At 38.6% G+C, this 17,660-nt stretch overlaps 1 protein-coding gene across 1 annotated transcript in view; it reads right to left on the bottom strand.

The window, feature by feature from the left end:
• SMARCC1 (SWI/SNF related, matrix associated, actin dependent regulator of chromatin subfamily c member 1) overlaps positions 1–17,660 on the bottom strand; it is a 166,292-nt gene that overhangs the window by 107,628 nt on the left and 41,004 nt on the right. The window contains 3 exon segments of the mRNA XM_021068731.1: positions 4,722–4,843; positions 7,268–7,393; positions 16,129–16,204. Of these exon segments, the coding sequence (XP_020924390.1) occupies positions 4,722–4,843; positions 7,268–7,393; positions 16,129–16,204 (324 nt within the window).

Here is a 17,660-nt window from a genome sequence, read left to right on the forward strand (position 1 = left end):
CGCATATTGTTAAAATGGTCATACTACTCAAAGCAATCTACAGATTTAATGCGATCCCTATCAAATTACTCATGACATTTTTCACAGAACTAAAACAAATAATCATAAAATTTTTGTGGAACCATGAAAGACCCAGAATTGCCAAAGCAATCCTGGAGAAAAAGAAAAAAGCTAGAGGCATAACCATTTTAGATTACATACAAACAGTGCTTACAAAACTACACTAATCAAGAGCATGATATTGGCACAAAGACATATGAATCAATGGAACAGAATGGAAAGTGCAGAAATAAACCCATACATGTACAATCAATTAATATTCGACAGAGGAGAAAAGAACTTGTAGAAAACAGACTATTCAGAAAGTGGTGATGGAAAAGCGGGACAGCCACAAGTTAATCAATGACTTTAGAATACTCCCCCACACCATAAACAAAAATAAAACTAAAAAAACGAAAATAAAAAATTTAAAAAACCCTCAAAATGGCTTAAAAACCTAAATATAAGATACGACACCATAAATCTCCTAGAAGAGAACATAGATAAAACCTTTTTTCTGACATTAATCACAGCAATGTTTTCTCAGGGTTAAGAATCCAGCATTGTCACTGCAGTGGCTTGGGTCACTGCTATGACATGGTTTTATCCCTGGCCCAAAAACTTCCACATGCCATGGGTGTGGCCAAAAAAAAAAAAAGTCTATAGAAAATAAACGCTGGAAAGGGTGTGGAGGAAAAAAAAAATGCTCCTACACAGTTGGTAGGAATATAAACTGGTACAGCCACTGTGGAAAACAGGATGGAAGTTTCTTAAGAAAATTAAAAATAGTTTTATGATCTAGCAATCCCACTCCTGGGCATATGTATTCAGAGAAAACTCTAATTTGAAAATATACATACATCTCAATGTTCATAGCAGCACTATTTACAACAGCCAAGACATGAACACGACCTATATATCGACAGATGAATGGTTAAAGAAGATGTGAGATACAGACACACACACACACGAGGGAATACTACTCAACCTTAAAAAAAGGATGAAATAATGCCATTTGCAATAACATAGATGCACCCAGAGATTATCATATTAAGTGAAGTCAGAAAGAGAAAGACAAATACCATACGATATCATTTATATATGGAATCTAAAAACATGATACAAATGAAATTGTTTACAAAACAAAAGAGAAACACAGACAAAACTTATGATTACCAAAGTGGGGAGGGAAGAGTGATAAATTAGGAATCTGAGATTAGCAGATATATACTACTATATATAAAATAGATAAACAATGAGGTTCTACTATATAGCACTGGCAACTATATTCAATATCACATAATAAATGATAATGAGAAAGAATATGAAAAACATATGTACATACACATATTTGAATCACTTTGCTCTACACATGAAACTAACACAACAATGTAAATTAACTATACTTCAGTTTAAAAAATAAATAAATAAAATGAATTAAAACTAACACAAACCAGAAAGCAAGTTAAAGTTCAAACAAGAATGGAATGATTCATAACATGTAGAAATTACAGGGGAGACAAGTTAGAAACCGTTAACTACCTCATATAATGTGATGTGTACCAATACGGAAAAAGGAATACAATAAACAAACAAAGAATAATACCAGCTACAAGAGTTAGTCAAGTGACAGTTAAGCTAAACCCTAAGAACTATGACAATTCACTAAAAAGTAGACAATGTTTTAAAATGATGAGTAAAGGCATAAAAGAGAGAAACAAAATTCTTGCTTTGGGGTAGTAATCTAGAAGACACTGACAAGTGAGTGAAAATGGAGCAAAAGCTGGCTGACTCCTCATACTGCTGAGAGAATGCTCACAGTTCTCTTTTTAGAGGGACAACGTATTGGCATAGGTTAAAACAAAGTATTTGGCATAAAAAACTGTTTAAAATGAAAATTCCATGACAATTTTCTAAAAGCCTATGAAACTACAGGTGTTAAGAAGATAAAATACTTAAAAGGAAGAAAAGATGCAGGGAATGAATAAACCAAGTATCAGAAAAGAGATTTCAAGATGTTTTGGCTGAGTATTTTAAGGGGAAACTTAAACAAATGAAAGTCCTGTTCATTGGAAGGCAGATACATTCAATTGAAGGACATGCATACATTTACTCTGGGATAACTGTTTGGGTTTTACATGCAGAGTAGAGCCTCAGTGCCACTACTGTGAGCCTCCTGGACAACACACCTTGGTTTTGTGATCCTGGCAGCCCATCTTAGTCTGTAAGGGGGAGAATAGCAGCACATTGATTTCAGGCCCAGGAATATTTGAAAAAATTGTTACGACTTTCCTGACAAAGAACTCAGGGAGCTCTGAACTCTCTGAACATCAACAGTCAAATTCAGAACACAAGTTTAAATAAGGTCACCCTCAACAGTACCCCGCTAAAAAAAATCTATTTTGTCATTTTAATTTTTATGTCACAATACTTGTGATGTGACAAAACAGCAAAAATCTTTTTATAACTGTGATTGACTCGTTAATATAATTTATAAAACTAAGCTAGGAGTTCTCTTGCAACTCAGTGAGTTAAGGATCCATCATCATCACTGCTATGGCTACAGCTGTAGTGCAGATTTCATGTCTGGCCCAAGAAACTCCACATGCCATGGGTGCAGACAAAACAAAACCAAACAAAAAGTTAAAAACAAAACAAAACGACCTAAATGGAATTCCCGTTGAAGCACAGCCAGTTAAGGACCCAACATAACGTCCATGAAGATGAAGGCTCCATCCCTGGCCTTGCTCAGTGGTTAAGGAGCAGGCATTGCTGCAAGCTATGTGTAGGTCATAGATGCAGCTTGGATACAGCATTGCTATGGCTGTGGTGTAGGCCCCAGCTGTAACTCCAATTCAACTCCCAGCCTGGGAACTTCCACATGTCACAGTAGCCACAAAAAGAAAAACCAAAAAAACCCCACTAACCTATAGTTTCTTAATTTTCCTAAAACCTTCTACACGTGGTTAAGAATGCTTCAAGAAGCCCTACCCTTCAAGAAATGAGATTTAAAGCATGTTTTAGAGAGTGAAAGGAAAATCCAACTAGTGAATAAAGTCAGAGAATGAAGCTGATGGAGAGTAGATGACCAGACTATAAAGATCTTGACAATAGCCAGTGATTCAACAAATCTGCTATCACCTGAAAAAAATTAATTTTGCAAACTATCATTTTCTAAAACTAAACAATACATTCTGAGAAGTTATTTAAAATACATTTTGAACCAGGAAACCCTGAAATTATTAGGTATCTATTTAAAATATAATAATAGTAAATCATCATGTATTATATACCACTTATTAAGTATCCACTTCAGACCAGGCACCATGCAAGATCTTCAAAAGTCTCACTTAATCCCCACAACAACTAATTCAATAGAAATCAAAATCTACACTCAAGGAAGATTCACTAAGTACAAATGTTACTCAATGAACAAGGCACTACACTGTCACAAAACATGAAATAGAGATTCAAATTCTCTATTAGTCATTTTGATCATGTATGGAACAGATGGGAAAAACTGGAGAAAGACAGTAACTTCAGTGAATATAACTTCTTACCAGTCATACTTCTCAATACATACAATGACACAGAAAAAGGGTTCTATGCAGGGAGCCTTTGCATAAATAAGACATAACATATTCATCAGATAACATTTCATAAGAAGACAAGCTATCAACGCAGACTTCCAAGACAATGTAAGACTTCCTTTCAGCCAAAAGTCCACTGTAAATAAGGGAGCCCTCCTACACTGCTGGTGAGAATGTAAACTTAGTACAACCACTGAGGAAAACAGTGTGGACATTACTCAGAAAACTAAATATAGAACTAGCAGATGATCCAGGAATCCCATTCAGGGTATACATCTGGACAAAACTGTAATTCAAAACAATAAATGCACCCCTATGTTCACTGCAGCACTATTCACAATAGCTAAGATATGGAAATAACCTAAACATCCATTGCAGATGAATGGATTGAGACAATGTAGTATTTAAAAAAAAAAGATGGGTACATGGACAATTATTCAGCTATAAGAAAGAATGAAATAGTGCCACCTGCGGCATCATGGATGCAACCAGAGATGTTCATACTAAGTGAAGTAAGTCAGAAAGAGAAAGACAAATACTGTTATCTCTTATATATGGAATATAAAATATGGCATAAATGAACCTATCTATGAACAGAAGCAGACTCACAGACGTAGAAAGAAGAGGGAGTGGGATGGGCTGAGAGTTTGGAGTTGACAGATACAGACTATTACATTTAGAATTGATAAATAATAAGACTCTACTGCACAGTAAAGGGAACTATATCCAATCTCTTGGGATAGATCATTATAGAAAATAATATAAAAAACAATGTATAGGAGTTCCCATCGTGGCACAGTGGTTAAAGAACCGACTAGGAACCATGAGGTTGTGGGTTCAATCCCTGGCCTTGCTCAGTGGGTTAAGGATCCAGCGTTGCCGTGAGCTGTGGTGTAGATTGCAGAACGGCTCAGGTCCAGCGTTGCTGTGGCTCTGGCATAGGCCAGCGGCTACAGGTGCAATTAGACCCCTAGCCTGGGAACCTCCATATGCTGCAGGTGCAGCCCTAGAAAAGACACACACACAAAAAAAAACCTAGAAAGTCCTTCAGAGTTTGCTTCCATATCTTATAAATCATGCTGCAGTTCTTACCCTTTCTTCCCACTCTTCTTCCGGGATTCAGTGGGTGTGGGAGGTGGAGGGGAAGGTGAATGCTTCCTCTTTCGTGCATTAGCTGATGCTTTTCTATCTCTTCTTTCTGGACTTCTGACTGGCTAGGAAGGAAGAAGTAAATGGAAACATGTATCAGCCAATTTTTCTGAGTCCTCAGTTTCTAAAACCCTTGTTCAAAGGTGAGTTTTCACAAAAATGATACCATACACACTAGCTCAGTTTAAATGAAAGGCACGTTATTAAGCATCCTGGTGTGACACCACCACCAGTCAGACTTCCCTTACCTTCCAGGTGGATGCACCACTATGGAGATATCAGAACCATCCCACAGGTACTCAAACTATGCTATGTTGTTTTATGCCATGCTACAAAACAGACATGCCCAAACTCTGCATAGCAAACAACCTAACGCTGAACAGTATTGGATACGAAAGTGCCAATGTAATAATGTAATGTGGAAATCATAATATTTCTACTGAGAGAAAAGACTGAGTTCACACTTTATTACTGGGAAACAAATACGTAAGCTTATCAGTGGGGGAAGATATTTTAAAATAGTTAAACAAAAAATTTCAAAGTCACATTCAAAAGCAAATAGGGGGCGCTCCCATTGTGGCTCAGTGGTAACGAACCCAACTAGTATCCATGAGGATGCAGGTACCATCTCTGGCCTCGCTCAGTGGGTTAAGGCTCTAGCATTGCCGTGAGCAGTGGTGTAGGTCACAGATGCAGCTTGGATCCCGCATTGCTTTGGCTGTGGCTTAGGCCAGCAGCTGCAGCTCCGATTTGACCCCTAGTCTGGGAATCTCCATAAGCCAAGGGAGCAGCCCTAAAAAACAAACAAAAAAGCAAACGGGGACAAAGATATGAAAAAGACTCAATTTTAAAATTCTTCTCAGGGAGTTCCCGTCGTGGCGCAGTGGTTAACGAATCCGACTAGGAACCATGAGGTTGCGGGTTCGGTCCTTGCCCTTGCTCAGTGGGTTAACGATCTGGCGTTGCCGTGAGCTGTGGTGTAGGTTGCAGACGTGGCTTGGATCCCGAGTTGCTGTGGCTCTGGCGTAGGCCGGTGGCTACAGCTCCGATTAGACCCCTAGCCTGGGAACCTCCATATGCCGCAGGAGCGGCCCAAGAAATAGCTAAAAAAGACAAAAAATAAATAAATAAATAAATGGGAGCAGAGGCCATCTCTGGGGGAAAAAAAAAAAAAAAAATTCTTCTTAAAAATACAAAATACACAGTGTGTGAAAAAGAGTTTCAGTAGGAAAGTCCCAGGGCTGGAAACAGGTATGAAAGACTGTACTTTTTTTTTTTTTTTTTAGTCCTTTGTCTTTTGAGCCACAATGGAATGCCATAAGACTATACTTTCTAAGTTACTGGTTAAAAGGATATGTCTCCAAGATTTTTTTTCAAAAAACTACAATGCAAAACAAAAAGCAAAAGTTTGAAGTGTCCCCAGTGAGAACTTTCAGAATCAGGGGTGTCTATCTGAGGCTGTCATAACCCAATACTAATACGTCTAACAAGCCTTTTTCTCAATCTTAAGTCTTCCTCTAGTGACACACCCACCCACCCAGTTGTGACTTACAAGGAATTATGGATAAATATTTAAGTGTTTAGGCCTCTCAAAGGATTTAAGATTATTAAATGTCAAGTCCTACTATCTTGAAAAAGAAATGAACTATAACTGAGACCATTAAGGCCTACACTTTGTACTACCATACATGCTTTAAGAAAGCTATTTTAAAAAAAAAAGAAGAAAGCAAGCTATTTTAAAATATTAAAGCTGGAGTTGCCTGGTTACCTAGCTGTTAAGGATTTGAGGTTGTCGATCCCTGGCTGGGGAACTCCTATAAGCTGCAGCCAAAACCAAAAAAACCTTGAATACATCAAAATTAAATCAGTATTCCCTTGGTAAACCAGGAGTAAATTAAATTATCCAGTGATGATACCTGGTTCGCAAAATTAATACTCATATCCAAAGAACAAAATCAGCTATACCACCTTCCATACTGCATGGGCCATTTTATTTTATTTATTTTTTTTTTTTGTCTTTTGTTGTTGTTGTTGTTGTTGTTGCTATTTCTTGGGCCGTTCCTGCGGCATATGGAGGTTCCCAGGCTAGGGGTTGAATCGGAGCTGTAGCCACCGGCCTACGCCAGAGCCACAGCAACGCGGGATCCGAGCCGCGTCTGCAACCTACACCACAGCTCATGGCAACGCCGGATCGTTAACCCACTGAGCAAGGGCAGGGACCGAACCCGCAACCTCATGGTTCCTAGTCGGATTCGTTAACCACTGCGCCACGACGGGAACTCCTGCATGGGCCATTTTAAATCTTAACCTCTGAGACTCTCACCCTCCTTTTTGGGGATGCCAGCTCCTGTGATGGTTTTGCAGCCATCAGCCACTGAGTAACTTGATGGCTGATGCAATTTTTTGAGAGTTTACTAATGAGATCTGAGAACATTCAAGCCAAGAAAGAAGAAACACTAAGTGGAGAAAAATGATGCCAAACTAAATACCTCTTCATTCTTTGTTGAAATTCTTTGACGAAAACTCACAGACTTCCTGTTCTCATCCACCTCATAATCCTCCTCATTCATCCATTCATTGAAAACATCAGTGTCCAAAATCCACTTCGCATGAACCTAAAACCACATTAAAACACGAATATCTAGGTAAATAACAAATCACTATAGTTTTTAAACTATTGAAAATGGGAGAAGCTGATTTAAAATCTCAAAGCCTCAAATACATAACAGTTTAAAAACCTAAGACTATTAAAAATATGTGAGTGGCAACTTAACCATTTTTAATTTTTATTCCACGTCTTTTACTGAGTAAACATTAAAAAAGCACCACTAGTTTTGTGTAGAATGAGGTTTTGATAACAAAGACCCTTAGATTTGATAATTATGTCATCTTGTCTCTTTATTTCACCTTTATTTAGGTATAACTCTAAGATATTTAAGGTATACATTGTGCTGATTTGATATACATATGCATCATGAAAGGATTCCCTCAGAGTGAGTTAATACACCCATTTTCTCACTTACTCATCTTTTGTGTATATGCATGTGAGAACATTTAAGACCTCTTTTTAGCAAGTTTCAACTCTTCAATGATATAATGTTATCAAACTTTGGTCACATTTGAGATTAGTTTCTTAGATCTCATTCAGGCCAATGCACACCACGGGGAGGGGGGAAACACAAATATCACAAGGGTATATTTCTCACACTGGCCCTCTAAATGAGGAAACAGCACATATTTGTAACCAATACACAGAGAAACAAAAGGAATGGTTTAAAAAAATTTTCTGTAGTCTACTCAGTAAGATAAATAACAGGAATAGGCCAGGAGTTCCCACTATGGCAAAGTAAGTTAAGAATCTGGCATTGTCTCTGTGACAGCACATGTCTGATCCTGGGCTCTACGCAGTGGGTTAAGGATCCTGCATTGCCCCAGCTGTGCTGTAGGTCACATCTGAGGCTTAGATTTGATTCTTGGCCCAGGAACTTCAATATGCTGTGGGTACAGGTGAAAGAGACCAAAAAAAAAGCCAGGTTTTATAAGTTATCAGTTCCCTAATGAGTAATTTAGAACATGGGTTTAAACAAAGTTCTCCTAATAGCAGAAAAAGGTACTTAAGATTTTATGTCAGGAATATTATGCAAATCAAGATAAAACAGATATCTTGAAATTATAAACTATAAAGGTGTGTGTGGGTATAAGTGGCAGAGCAATATTTCTAAGTGAAGTAAAAACTATTCCATTTGGAGTTCCCGTCGTGGCGCAGTGGTTAACGAATCCGACTAGGAACCATGAGGTTGCGGGTTCGGTCCCTGCCCCTTGCTCAGTGGGTTAACGATCCGGCGTTGCCGTGAGCTGTGGTGTAGGTCGCAGACGCGGGATCCGATTCAACCCCTAGCCTGGGAACCTCCATATGCCGCGGGAGCGGCCCAAGAAATAGCAACAACAACAACAAAAAGACAAAAGACAAAAAAAAAAAACTATTCCATTTGGGATTTGTATGAGTAGTAGCAGCCTAGAAAGTATAACAGAGAAAAAAGAGAAGAAGAAATGAATTACTTAGGAGCTAAAAAGAAGAAATGAGATATACATTATTAAGAGAGTATGTTCAACTCGTCTAACATATAGAAACCTGGTATATAGTAAAGATGGTATCTCAAATCACTGAGGCAAAAGCAGTCTTTTTAATAAATAGATACGTAATGTATCCATAGATACATGGCTGGATGGCCATTTAGTTAAGATACAAAGAGATCCATTTCTTTAAACACAAGAATAAACTCAAAATACATTAGCGATCTAAATGTAAGAAGTGTAATAACCATACAAGTGCTAGAAGAAAACAGTAGTGAATTCCTTAACAATCTGAGACAAAGAAAGGTTTTACTACCTGACTAAAATCTTTTGTTTTTTTTTTGTCTTTTGTTGTTGTTGTTGTTGTTGCTATTTCTTGGGCCGCACCCGCGGCATATGGAGGTTCCCAGGCTAGGGGTTGAATCGGAGCTGTAGCCACCGGCCCACGCCAGAGCCACAGCAACGCGGGATCCAAGCCACGTCTGCAACCTACACCACAGCTCACGGCAACACCGGATCGTTAACCCACTGAGCAAGGGCAGGGACCAAACCCGCAACCTCATGGTTCCTAGTCGGATTTGTTAACCACTGCGCCACGACGGGAACTCCTAAAATCTTAATGCATTAAAAACAGAGACAAATACATAAAAATTTGGCATGGCAAGAAACACCATAACCAAAGTCAAAAATAGGAGAGAGGATTAAGATGGCAGAATAGAAGGACAGAATAGAAGGCAGAATAGAAAGAGCTCAACTTCTCTCCCAAATACAACAAAATTCACAACTAAAAGCTTGAGCAATCTCCACCCAAATGGACCAGAAACCTTAAAAAAGATACCCTACTCCAGAAGAAAAAAGGACACATCAAGAGGTAGGAAGGGCAATTTCACAATATAAACAACCCCATACCTCCTGGGTGGGAAGCTCCACAGACTGAAAACTAACTGGTTCACAGAGACTCACCTAAAGGAGTGAGAGTTCTGAGCTCCACATCAAACCCTCATGTGCTGGGATCTGGCACTGGGAGAAAGAGCCCCTGGAGCATCTGGCATTGAAGGCCAGTAGGGCTTGTGTGCAGGAGCTCCAGAGGACTGGGGGAAACAGAGACCCCATTCTTAAAAGGCACACACGGACTTTCATGTGCACTGGGTCCCAGGGCAGAGCAAGGTCTCCATAGGAATCTGGGTCAAACCTGACTACAATTCTTGGAGGTCGTCTTCTTGGGAAAACAGAGGTGAATGTGGCTTGTTGTGAGGGAGGGACATTGAAGGCAAAGCTCTTGGGAATATTCAGCAGCTGCCTTTCTCCAAATGTCGCCATTTGGGGAAAATCTGGACCCACCCATCACTCAGCCTGAGAAGCCCCAGGGCAAACAACAATCCAGGTGGGATCACAGCCCCACCCAGCAGTAAACAGACTGCCTAAAGACCCCTCAGGCACACAGCTGCCTCTAATCCCATCCAGAGACTAAGCCCCACTCACTAGAGGGATAGGAATCAGCTCTGCCTACCAGTGTGCAGGCATCAGCCCCTCCCATCAGGAAGCCTACAGCAAGCCCCATACAGACTTCAGCCACAAGGGGGGCAGACAGCAGAGGTAAGAGAGGCTACAAGGCTTATATCTGTAAAAAGGTCACCACACCAAAAACCTATAAAAATGAAAAGACAAGAGAACTATAACTCAGATGAGGGAGAAAGGAAAAACCCCAGAAAATCAGCTAAGTGATGAGGAGATTCTTAGCCTCCAGGAAAAAGACTTCAGACTGTTGATGCTGAAGATGATGCATGACATGGGAAATAAGCTGGAGGCAAAGATGGATAACTCACAGGAAACACTGAGCAAAGAGATACAAGATATAAAACTTAAACAAGAAGAGATGCAAAATACAATAATATGAAATAAAAAACTCACTAGAAGCAGCTATCAGCAGAATACAGGAGGCAGAAGAACAAGAAGCGAGGTGGAGGACAGATTAGTGGAAATTACAGATGCAGAACAGAAAAGAAAAAAGATTGAAAACAAATGAAGAGAGTCTCAGAGAACTCTGGGACAATGTTAAACGCACCAACATCCATATTATAGGGGTGCCAGAAGGAGAAGAGTGAGAGAAGGGGACAGAAAAAATACTCAAACAGATAATAGCTGAAAACTTCCCTAACATGGGAAAGGAACCACTCACTCAAATCCAGGAAGCACAAACAGTACCATATAAAATTAACCCAAGGAGGAATACACCGAGATACATATTAATCAAACTAACCAAAATTAAAGACAAAGAGAAAATCTTGAAAACAGCTAGGGAAAAGAAATAAGTAACATACAAGGGAACCCTGATAAGGTTATCCTGCAGATTTTTCAGCAGAAACTCTGCAGGCCAGAAGGGAGTGGCATGATATACTTAATGTGAGGAAAGGAAAAAACCGCCAACCAGATTACTATACCCAGCAAGGCTCTCATTCAGATTTGAAGGAGAAATCAAAACCTTCACAGATAAGTAAAAGTTGAGAGAATTCAGCAATACTAAACCAGCCTTACAACAAATACTAAAGGAACTTCTCTAGGCAGAAAAGAAAACACAGCAACAGGAAACAAAAATTCCACAAATGACAAGGCTCACCAGTAAAGGTATATATACAGTAAAGATACAAAATCATCTATGCACAATTATACCATCAAGATCAGAAATCAGGAGAAGAGGTGGGTACAAATGCAGGATACTGGAGATGAACTTACAATTAAGAGAACAACAACTTAAAACAATCTCATATACATATAGACTCTTATATCAAACCAAAAATCTACAATTGATACACAAACAAGGAATCTCTGGAGAAGAAATATCTCATAGTAAATAAGTGCATAATCCATCATGAAGGGGGTCATTTGACATCATTCTTGGAAAGCTGAAGTCTTCTTAGATCTGATTCTGATTTCATCTCCATCAAAGAATTTATGATAATTAAATAATGCAACTGTACAATTACATAATACAGTTCTACAACTGTATTATTAATAACCATTTCTTTCCATGGTACAATGTAAGGTCTGTAATGTCTTGTCTATCACATCACCTAGAATGGTGTAATGCCTTTATTGAAGAATCAATAAGATATAACAAATTGTGAGGGCATATTTATATAGTTACACTTGTTTTTTAACCAATTTATGCATTTTATATTTTACTTATTTTCAGAGGGTGTATTATTTTTGTTATTCTTACCAGTTTAGTTATCCTTTTTATTATGCTATATAAAATATTTAATGGGGAGTTCCTGTCGTGGCTCAGTGGTTAAAGAATCCAACTAGGAACCATGAGATTGCAGGTTCAACCCCTGGCTTTGCTCAGTGGGTTAAGGATCTGGCATTGTGTGAGCTGAGGTGTAGGTTGCAGACACAGCTCGGATCCCGCATTGCTATGGCTCTCATATAGGCCAGTGGCTACAGCTCTGATTCAACCCCTAGCCTGGGAACCTCCATGTGCTGCAGAAACGGCCCTGGTAAAGGCAAAAGACAAAAAAAATATAAAATAAAATAAAATAAAATATTTAATGGTATATAAGGCTTTCTTTATAAATTTTAGTTGCATAATACACAATTTTAACATAATGCTAATTTTTAAAGAAAAATTGAAATGTAATAGATAATACTAAATAGTAAAGATGAAAGCCATACAAAATGGGATATAGCACAGAATAAATTTCCTATTTGTCTCAGCATATTTTCCATTCCACTTCTCCAGAGGGAGACACTTAATCTGTTTCTTAAGATCCATGATATAATAATCTGTCTGAATGTAATTGTGTTTAAATATATGTATTTTATTCTGTAAAAAAAAAAATAGTCTGTGATAATCTATGTGGGAAAAGAATGTGAAAGGGAATGGATATATATACATGTATAACTGAATCTCTTTGTTGTACAGCAGAAATTATCACAACCTTGTAAATCAACTATACTTCAATAAATTTTTTTAAAAATAAAAAAAAATAATAAAAAAGTCAAAAATACAACTAATCCACAATATATGTCCCATATAAACAACTAACACTCTTAACATTTAAAGAACTTTTATTACTCTAGGAGACAAAGAAAAAATCTTAAAGAAAAATGAGAAAAAGACACATACAGATCACAAAACAGATATTAAAAGATCTTTGCAAATAAAATTAAGATCTTCAGGGAATTCCCGTTGTGGTTCAGCAGGTTATGAACCTGACAAGTATTCATGAGGATGCTGGTTTGATCCCTGGTCTTGCTCAGATCTGGCACTGCTGTGCCTGTGGGGTAAGCTAGCAACTACAACTCCAATTTAGACCCCTAGCCTGGGAACTTCCATATGCTGCAGGTGCGACCCTAAAAGGCAAAGAAATAAAAAGATCTTCAACTTCGCTCACAAAAAGAGACACTAAATTAAAATTAACAGAACTGTCTTTTCTCACATCAGAATTTGCAAAAATTCAAAACCCTGAAGATACACATTCTGATGGTGAGGTTATAAGGGAAGAGGCACACTTGCTTCATTACTTATAAGAATGCAAAATGGTGCAAACTCCCAGAGCAGAGACATGAATCTAACAAAACCACATATTTTCATTTATTCTTCAACCCAGCAACCCTAATTCTAGAAATGTACCTTGACCATACGCTTTAAACAATAAAAAACATTATGTTACAAGGTTATTTACAGCAGGTTTGTCTGTAACTCTAAAATAATGCAAACTACATACATCTCCAGGAGTAATGGAGCACTGTGCTGGCATACCCAGGATTTCCAGGAAAGATTATTATATGGAAAAAGCAAAGTATAAGAGAGAAATAAGAACACATGCAGGAGTTCCTGTCGTGGCTCAGTGGTTAACGAACCAGACTAGTCTCCATGAGGACACGGGTTTGATCCCTGGCCTTGCTCAGTGGGTTAAGGATCTGGCATTGCCATGGGCTGTGGTGTAGGTCACAGACAGGGTGTGGATCCCATGTGGCTGTAGCTGTGGTATAGGCCGGCAGCTACAGCTCTGATTTGATCCCTAGCCTCGGAACTCTACATATGCCTCAGGTGTGACCCTAAAAAAGACAAAAAAGAAAAGAAAACATGCAGACACTAGCATATCTTGACAAAAAGAAATACAGGAAAGTTAAGCTAGAAAAGACTGTTCTAAAAGGAATGGGGAGGAGTTCCCGTCGTGGCGCAGTGGTTAACGAATCCGACTAGGAACATGAGGTGCGGTGGTCCTGCCTGCTCAGTGGTTAACGATCCGGCGTTGCGTGAGCTGTGGTGTAGGTCGCAGACGCGGCTCGGATCCTGCGTTGCTGTGGCTCTGGCGTAGCGGTGGCTACAGCTCCGATTGGACCTAGCCTGGGAACTCCATATGCCGGGAGGCCAAGAAATACAACAAAACAACAAAAAGACAAAAAAAAAAAAAAAAAAAATAAATAAAAAAAAAGAATGGGAGAGGGTATAGAAGGAATTCATAAGTATGCATTTTTTGGAATCACATTAGAATTCTACGGATTCAAAATAAACCCCTAGCCTGGGAACCTCCATATGCTGTGAGTGTGGCCCTAAAAAGACAAAAAAAAAAAAAAAAGAAAGAAAGAACGAACGAACCTACCTAATTATATTTCAAGTAAGTAACAACCTCAATGAAGGGAATGGGATTTGGGATTCGTACATGCAAACTATTACTTTTAGAATGGATAAGCAATGAGGACCCTACCGTATAGCACAGGGAACTAAACTCAGTCTCTTGGAATGAACCATGGTGAAAGATAATATAAGAAAAGGACTGGGTCACTTTGCTGACAGCAGAAATTGGCACATTACTCAAATCAACTATAATTAAAAAGAAAAAGAACTGGAGGTACTGGAGTTCCTGCTATGGCAGGGCTTTAAGGATCTGGCCTTGCCACAAGCTGTGGCATAGAGGACAGCTGTGGCTCAAATTCAATTCCTGGCCCAGGAACTTCCATATGCCATGGGTGCAGCAGAGAAAAAAAACAAAAAACTAGGGGTAAATATAAATGGCCTTATTATTTCTAAAATACGTACGATATGCATATGGGTATGTGTATATGAGTATGTGTTTACATTTGCGTTTATACATACATAATAACTATATTTCATAGTTCTCTAAACAGAAAGGACCTAGAAGCAAAGACACTCCAAATAGCAGTGAGCATACCTATATCCAGGTCTCTAATACCTTTTCCTATTAAAAGAAATAAGCACTTCTCAGAGAAACAACTGAAGCTAGGTAAGAGGAATGAAAGGTACTAGTTGAACCTGGAACATCCTGCCATGCCCAAAAGATGTGCTTAAAAATGAAAAGTACATGTCACAAGGATAAGCCAGCTTGAAAGGGCTTCTAGTGGCCAAATACAAAACAACTTCAGAACAAAATATGAAGTAATGGGAGTTCCTGACATGGGTCAACAGAAAGGAACCCTATTAGGATCCATGAGGATGCAGGTTTGATCTCTGGCCTCGTTCAGTGGGTTAAGGATCCAGCATTGTCATGAGCTGTGGTGTATGTAGCAGACATGGCATTGGATCCAGTGTTGCTGTGGCGTAGGCCGGCAGCTGAAGCTCCAATTCCACCCCTAGCCTGGAACTGTCCATATGCCACGAGTACAGCCCTAAAAAGCAAAAGAATAAAATAAAATAAAATACAACAAAGAAGCACCCATGTGGCTCAGTAGGTTAAGGATCTGGCATAGTCACTGCAATGGCTCAGGTCATTGCTGTGGCACAGGTATGAGCCATGGCTCAGAACTTCCACATGCTGCAGACATGGCCAAAAATAAATTAATTTAATTAAACACAACAACAAATTGATATATCTACAAAACAAAAACAGACTCACAGACATAGAGAACAGACTTACGGTTGCCAAGAAAGGAGGGGAGTAGGGGGAGGGAAGAATTGGAAGTTTGGGATTAGCAGATACAAACTATTATATATAGGATGGGTAAACAATATGATCCTACTGTACAGCACAGGGAACTACATTCAATATCCTACGATAAACCATAATGGAAAAGAAAGTGAAAAAGAATATGTATGTAACATGAGTCACTTTGCTGTACAGCAGTAATTAACAAAACACTGTAAAGCAACTATACTTGAATAAAATTTTTTAAAATATTAAAACTTTTTATAAAAAAGGAAAGAAAGGAAGATCACCATTCTATATCTCCTTAAAAACACTGTTGTGGACAACAACTGAGAAAAGCTATAAAGTTATGTAAGAATAAATTTTGTTTTAAAAGGATCTTTCACCTTCCATGGCTTTTCTGGAATTGGTGGATCTTCAATTTCTGCATCAACATCATTACTATGGACCCAAGTATCATAGCTATAAAGAAAATGAAAAAAGGAAAAACAAATTAGAACCCAAATCCATATACTAAAAAGACTTTTATCAAGAGGTAAAAATACATTTTAGAAATATTATTAAGATCCAGTAATAGCAAATTATATACTTTTGTCTCTAACATTCTAAATAGAAAACTCTTCACAGAGGTCTCCAATAATCCTCACATTGTAAAACTCATCATAAGCCTCTGTCTACAGAATTTTAACAAGTTAATCAGTCTTCAAAGACATTTCCCTTACTTGTCCTCTGAGACAGTACTCCTTCTAGTCACTAGCCTCTCCTCAGCCTCCACTGCCAGTTTCTCCTCTTGTTCCAAACCTTTTTAACACCAGAAGGCCTCAAGTGTCAGTTTTTAGAACATTCCTCTTATGAATTCATTCTCTCGATGATCCCTCTTGGAGCCCTATGGCTTCATCCTGACTTGAAATCTTGTATCTGCCTTCTTCTCTGAACTCTGGACTCATGAATTCAACTGTGAATTTCACATCTCTTTTTACATACTTAAAAAGCTTTCAAACCTAATACGCTCAAAATTCAAAATTCAACCCCAACAATGTGCTGTATTCAATCATCCTCATCTCAGGAAATGCCAATGCCATCTTGCCAATTGCTCTGGCCAAAATCCTTAGGAGACATTCTTGACTTCACTTTCAATCACATCCTCTAATCAAATTATCAACAACGTCCACCAGTTCCACTTTCAAAATCTGTCCAGAATCTATCTACTTCTCACCCTTCTACTTTGGCCCAAAGCCACTGGGAGTCCATTTTTCACACAGCAACTAGAGCGAGCCTTTTGAAAACTAAGTCAGTCCACATCGCTCAACTGCTCAAAACCTTCTGACTCCTAGCTAACTCAGAGTTAAAGTGAAAATCCTTACAAAACTTTGCCAAGGCCTTACAATCTGGTCCTATGACCTCATCTACTAGTATTCTCTGCTCACTCATGTCATGTTTGAGCCACATGGGCTTAAACAGTGTTCTTTAAACATGCCACATGGGGGCCACCTCATTATGCACTTTATATATGGCCCCTCACTACCCAGATATCCATCTAGCTCACTCCCTCCGATCTTCACATCTCTTTGCCCAAAGATTCTCTTTTTTTTTTTGGGAGAGGCTGCACCTATGACATGTGGAAGTTTCCAGGCCAGGGATTGAATCTGCACAGCACCAGCAACTCAAGCCACAGTGATGACATTGCCTGATCCTTAACCCGCTGTGCCACAAGGGGACTCCTCAAAGATATTCTTATCAGTAAAATTCAATTCACTGATATAAATCAATCACCCTACACCATCATTTTGAAATAAGCATAAAATTACCTACCACATTAAAACTGTGTCAGGTTCATATAGTGGTCACTAAATTATTATAAAAGGAAGTAACATGTAAAAGAAATACAAATATGTTAACAAGAACTGGCTTCATTTAG

The sequence above is a fragment of the Sus scrofa genome, chromosome 13 (assembly GCF_000003025.6).
Source record: "Sus scrofa isolate TJ Tabasco breed Duroc chromosome 13, Sscrofa11.1, whole genome shotgun sequence".
NCBI lineage: Eukaryota > Metazoa > Chordata > Mammalia > Artiodactyla > Suidae > Sus > Sus scrofa.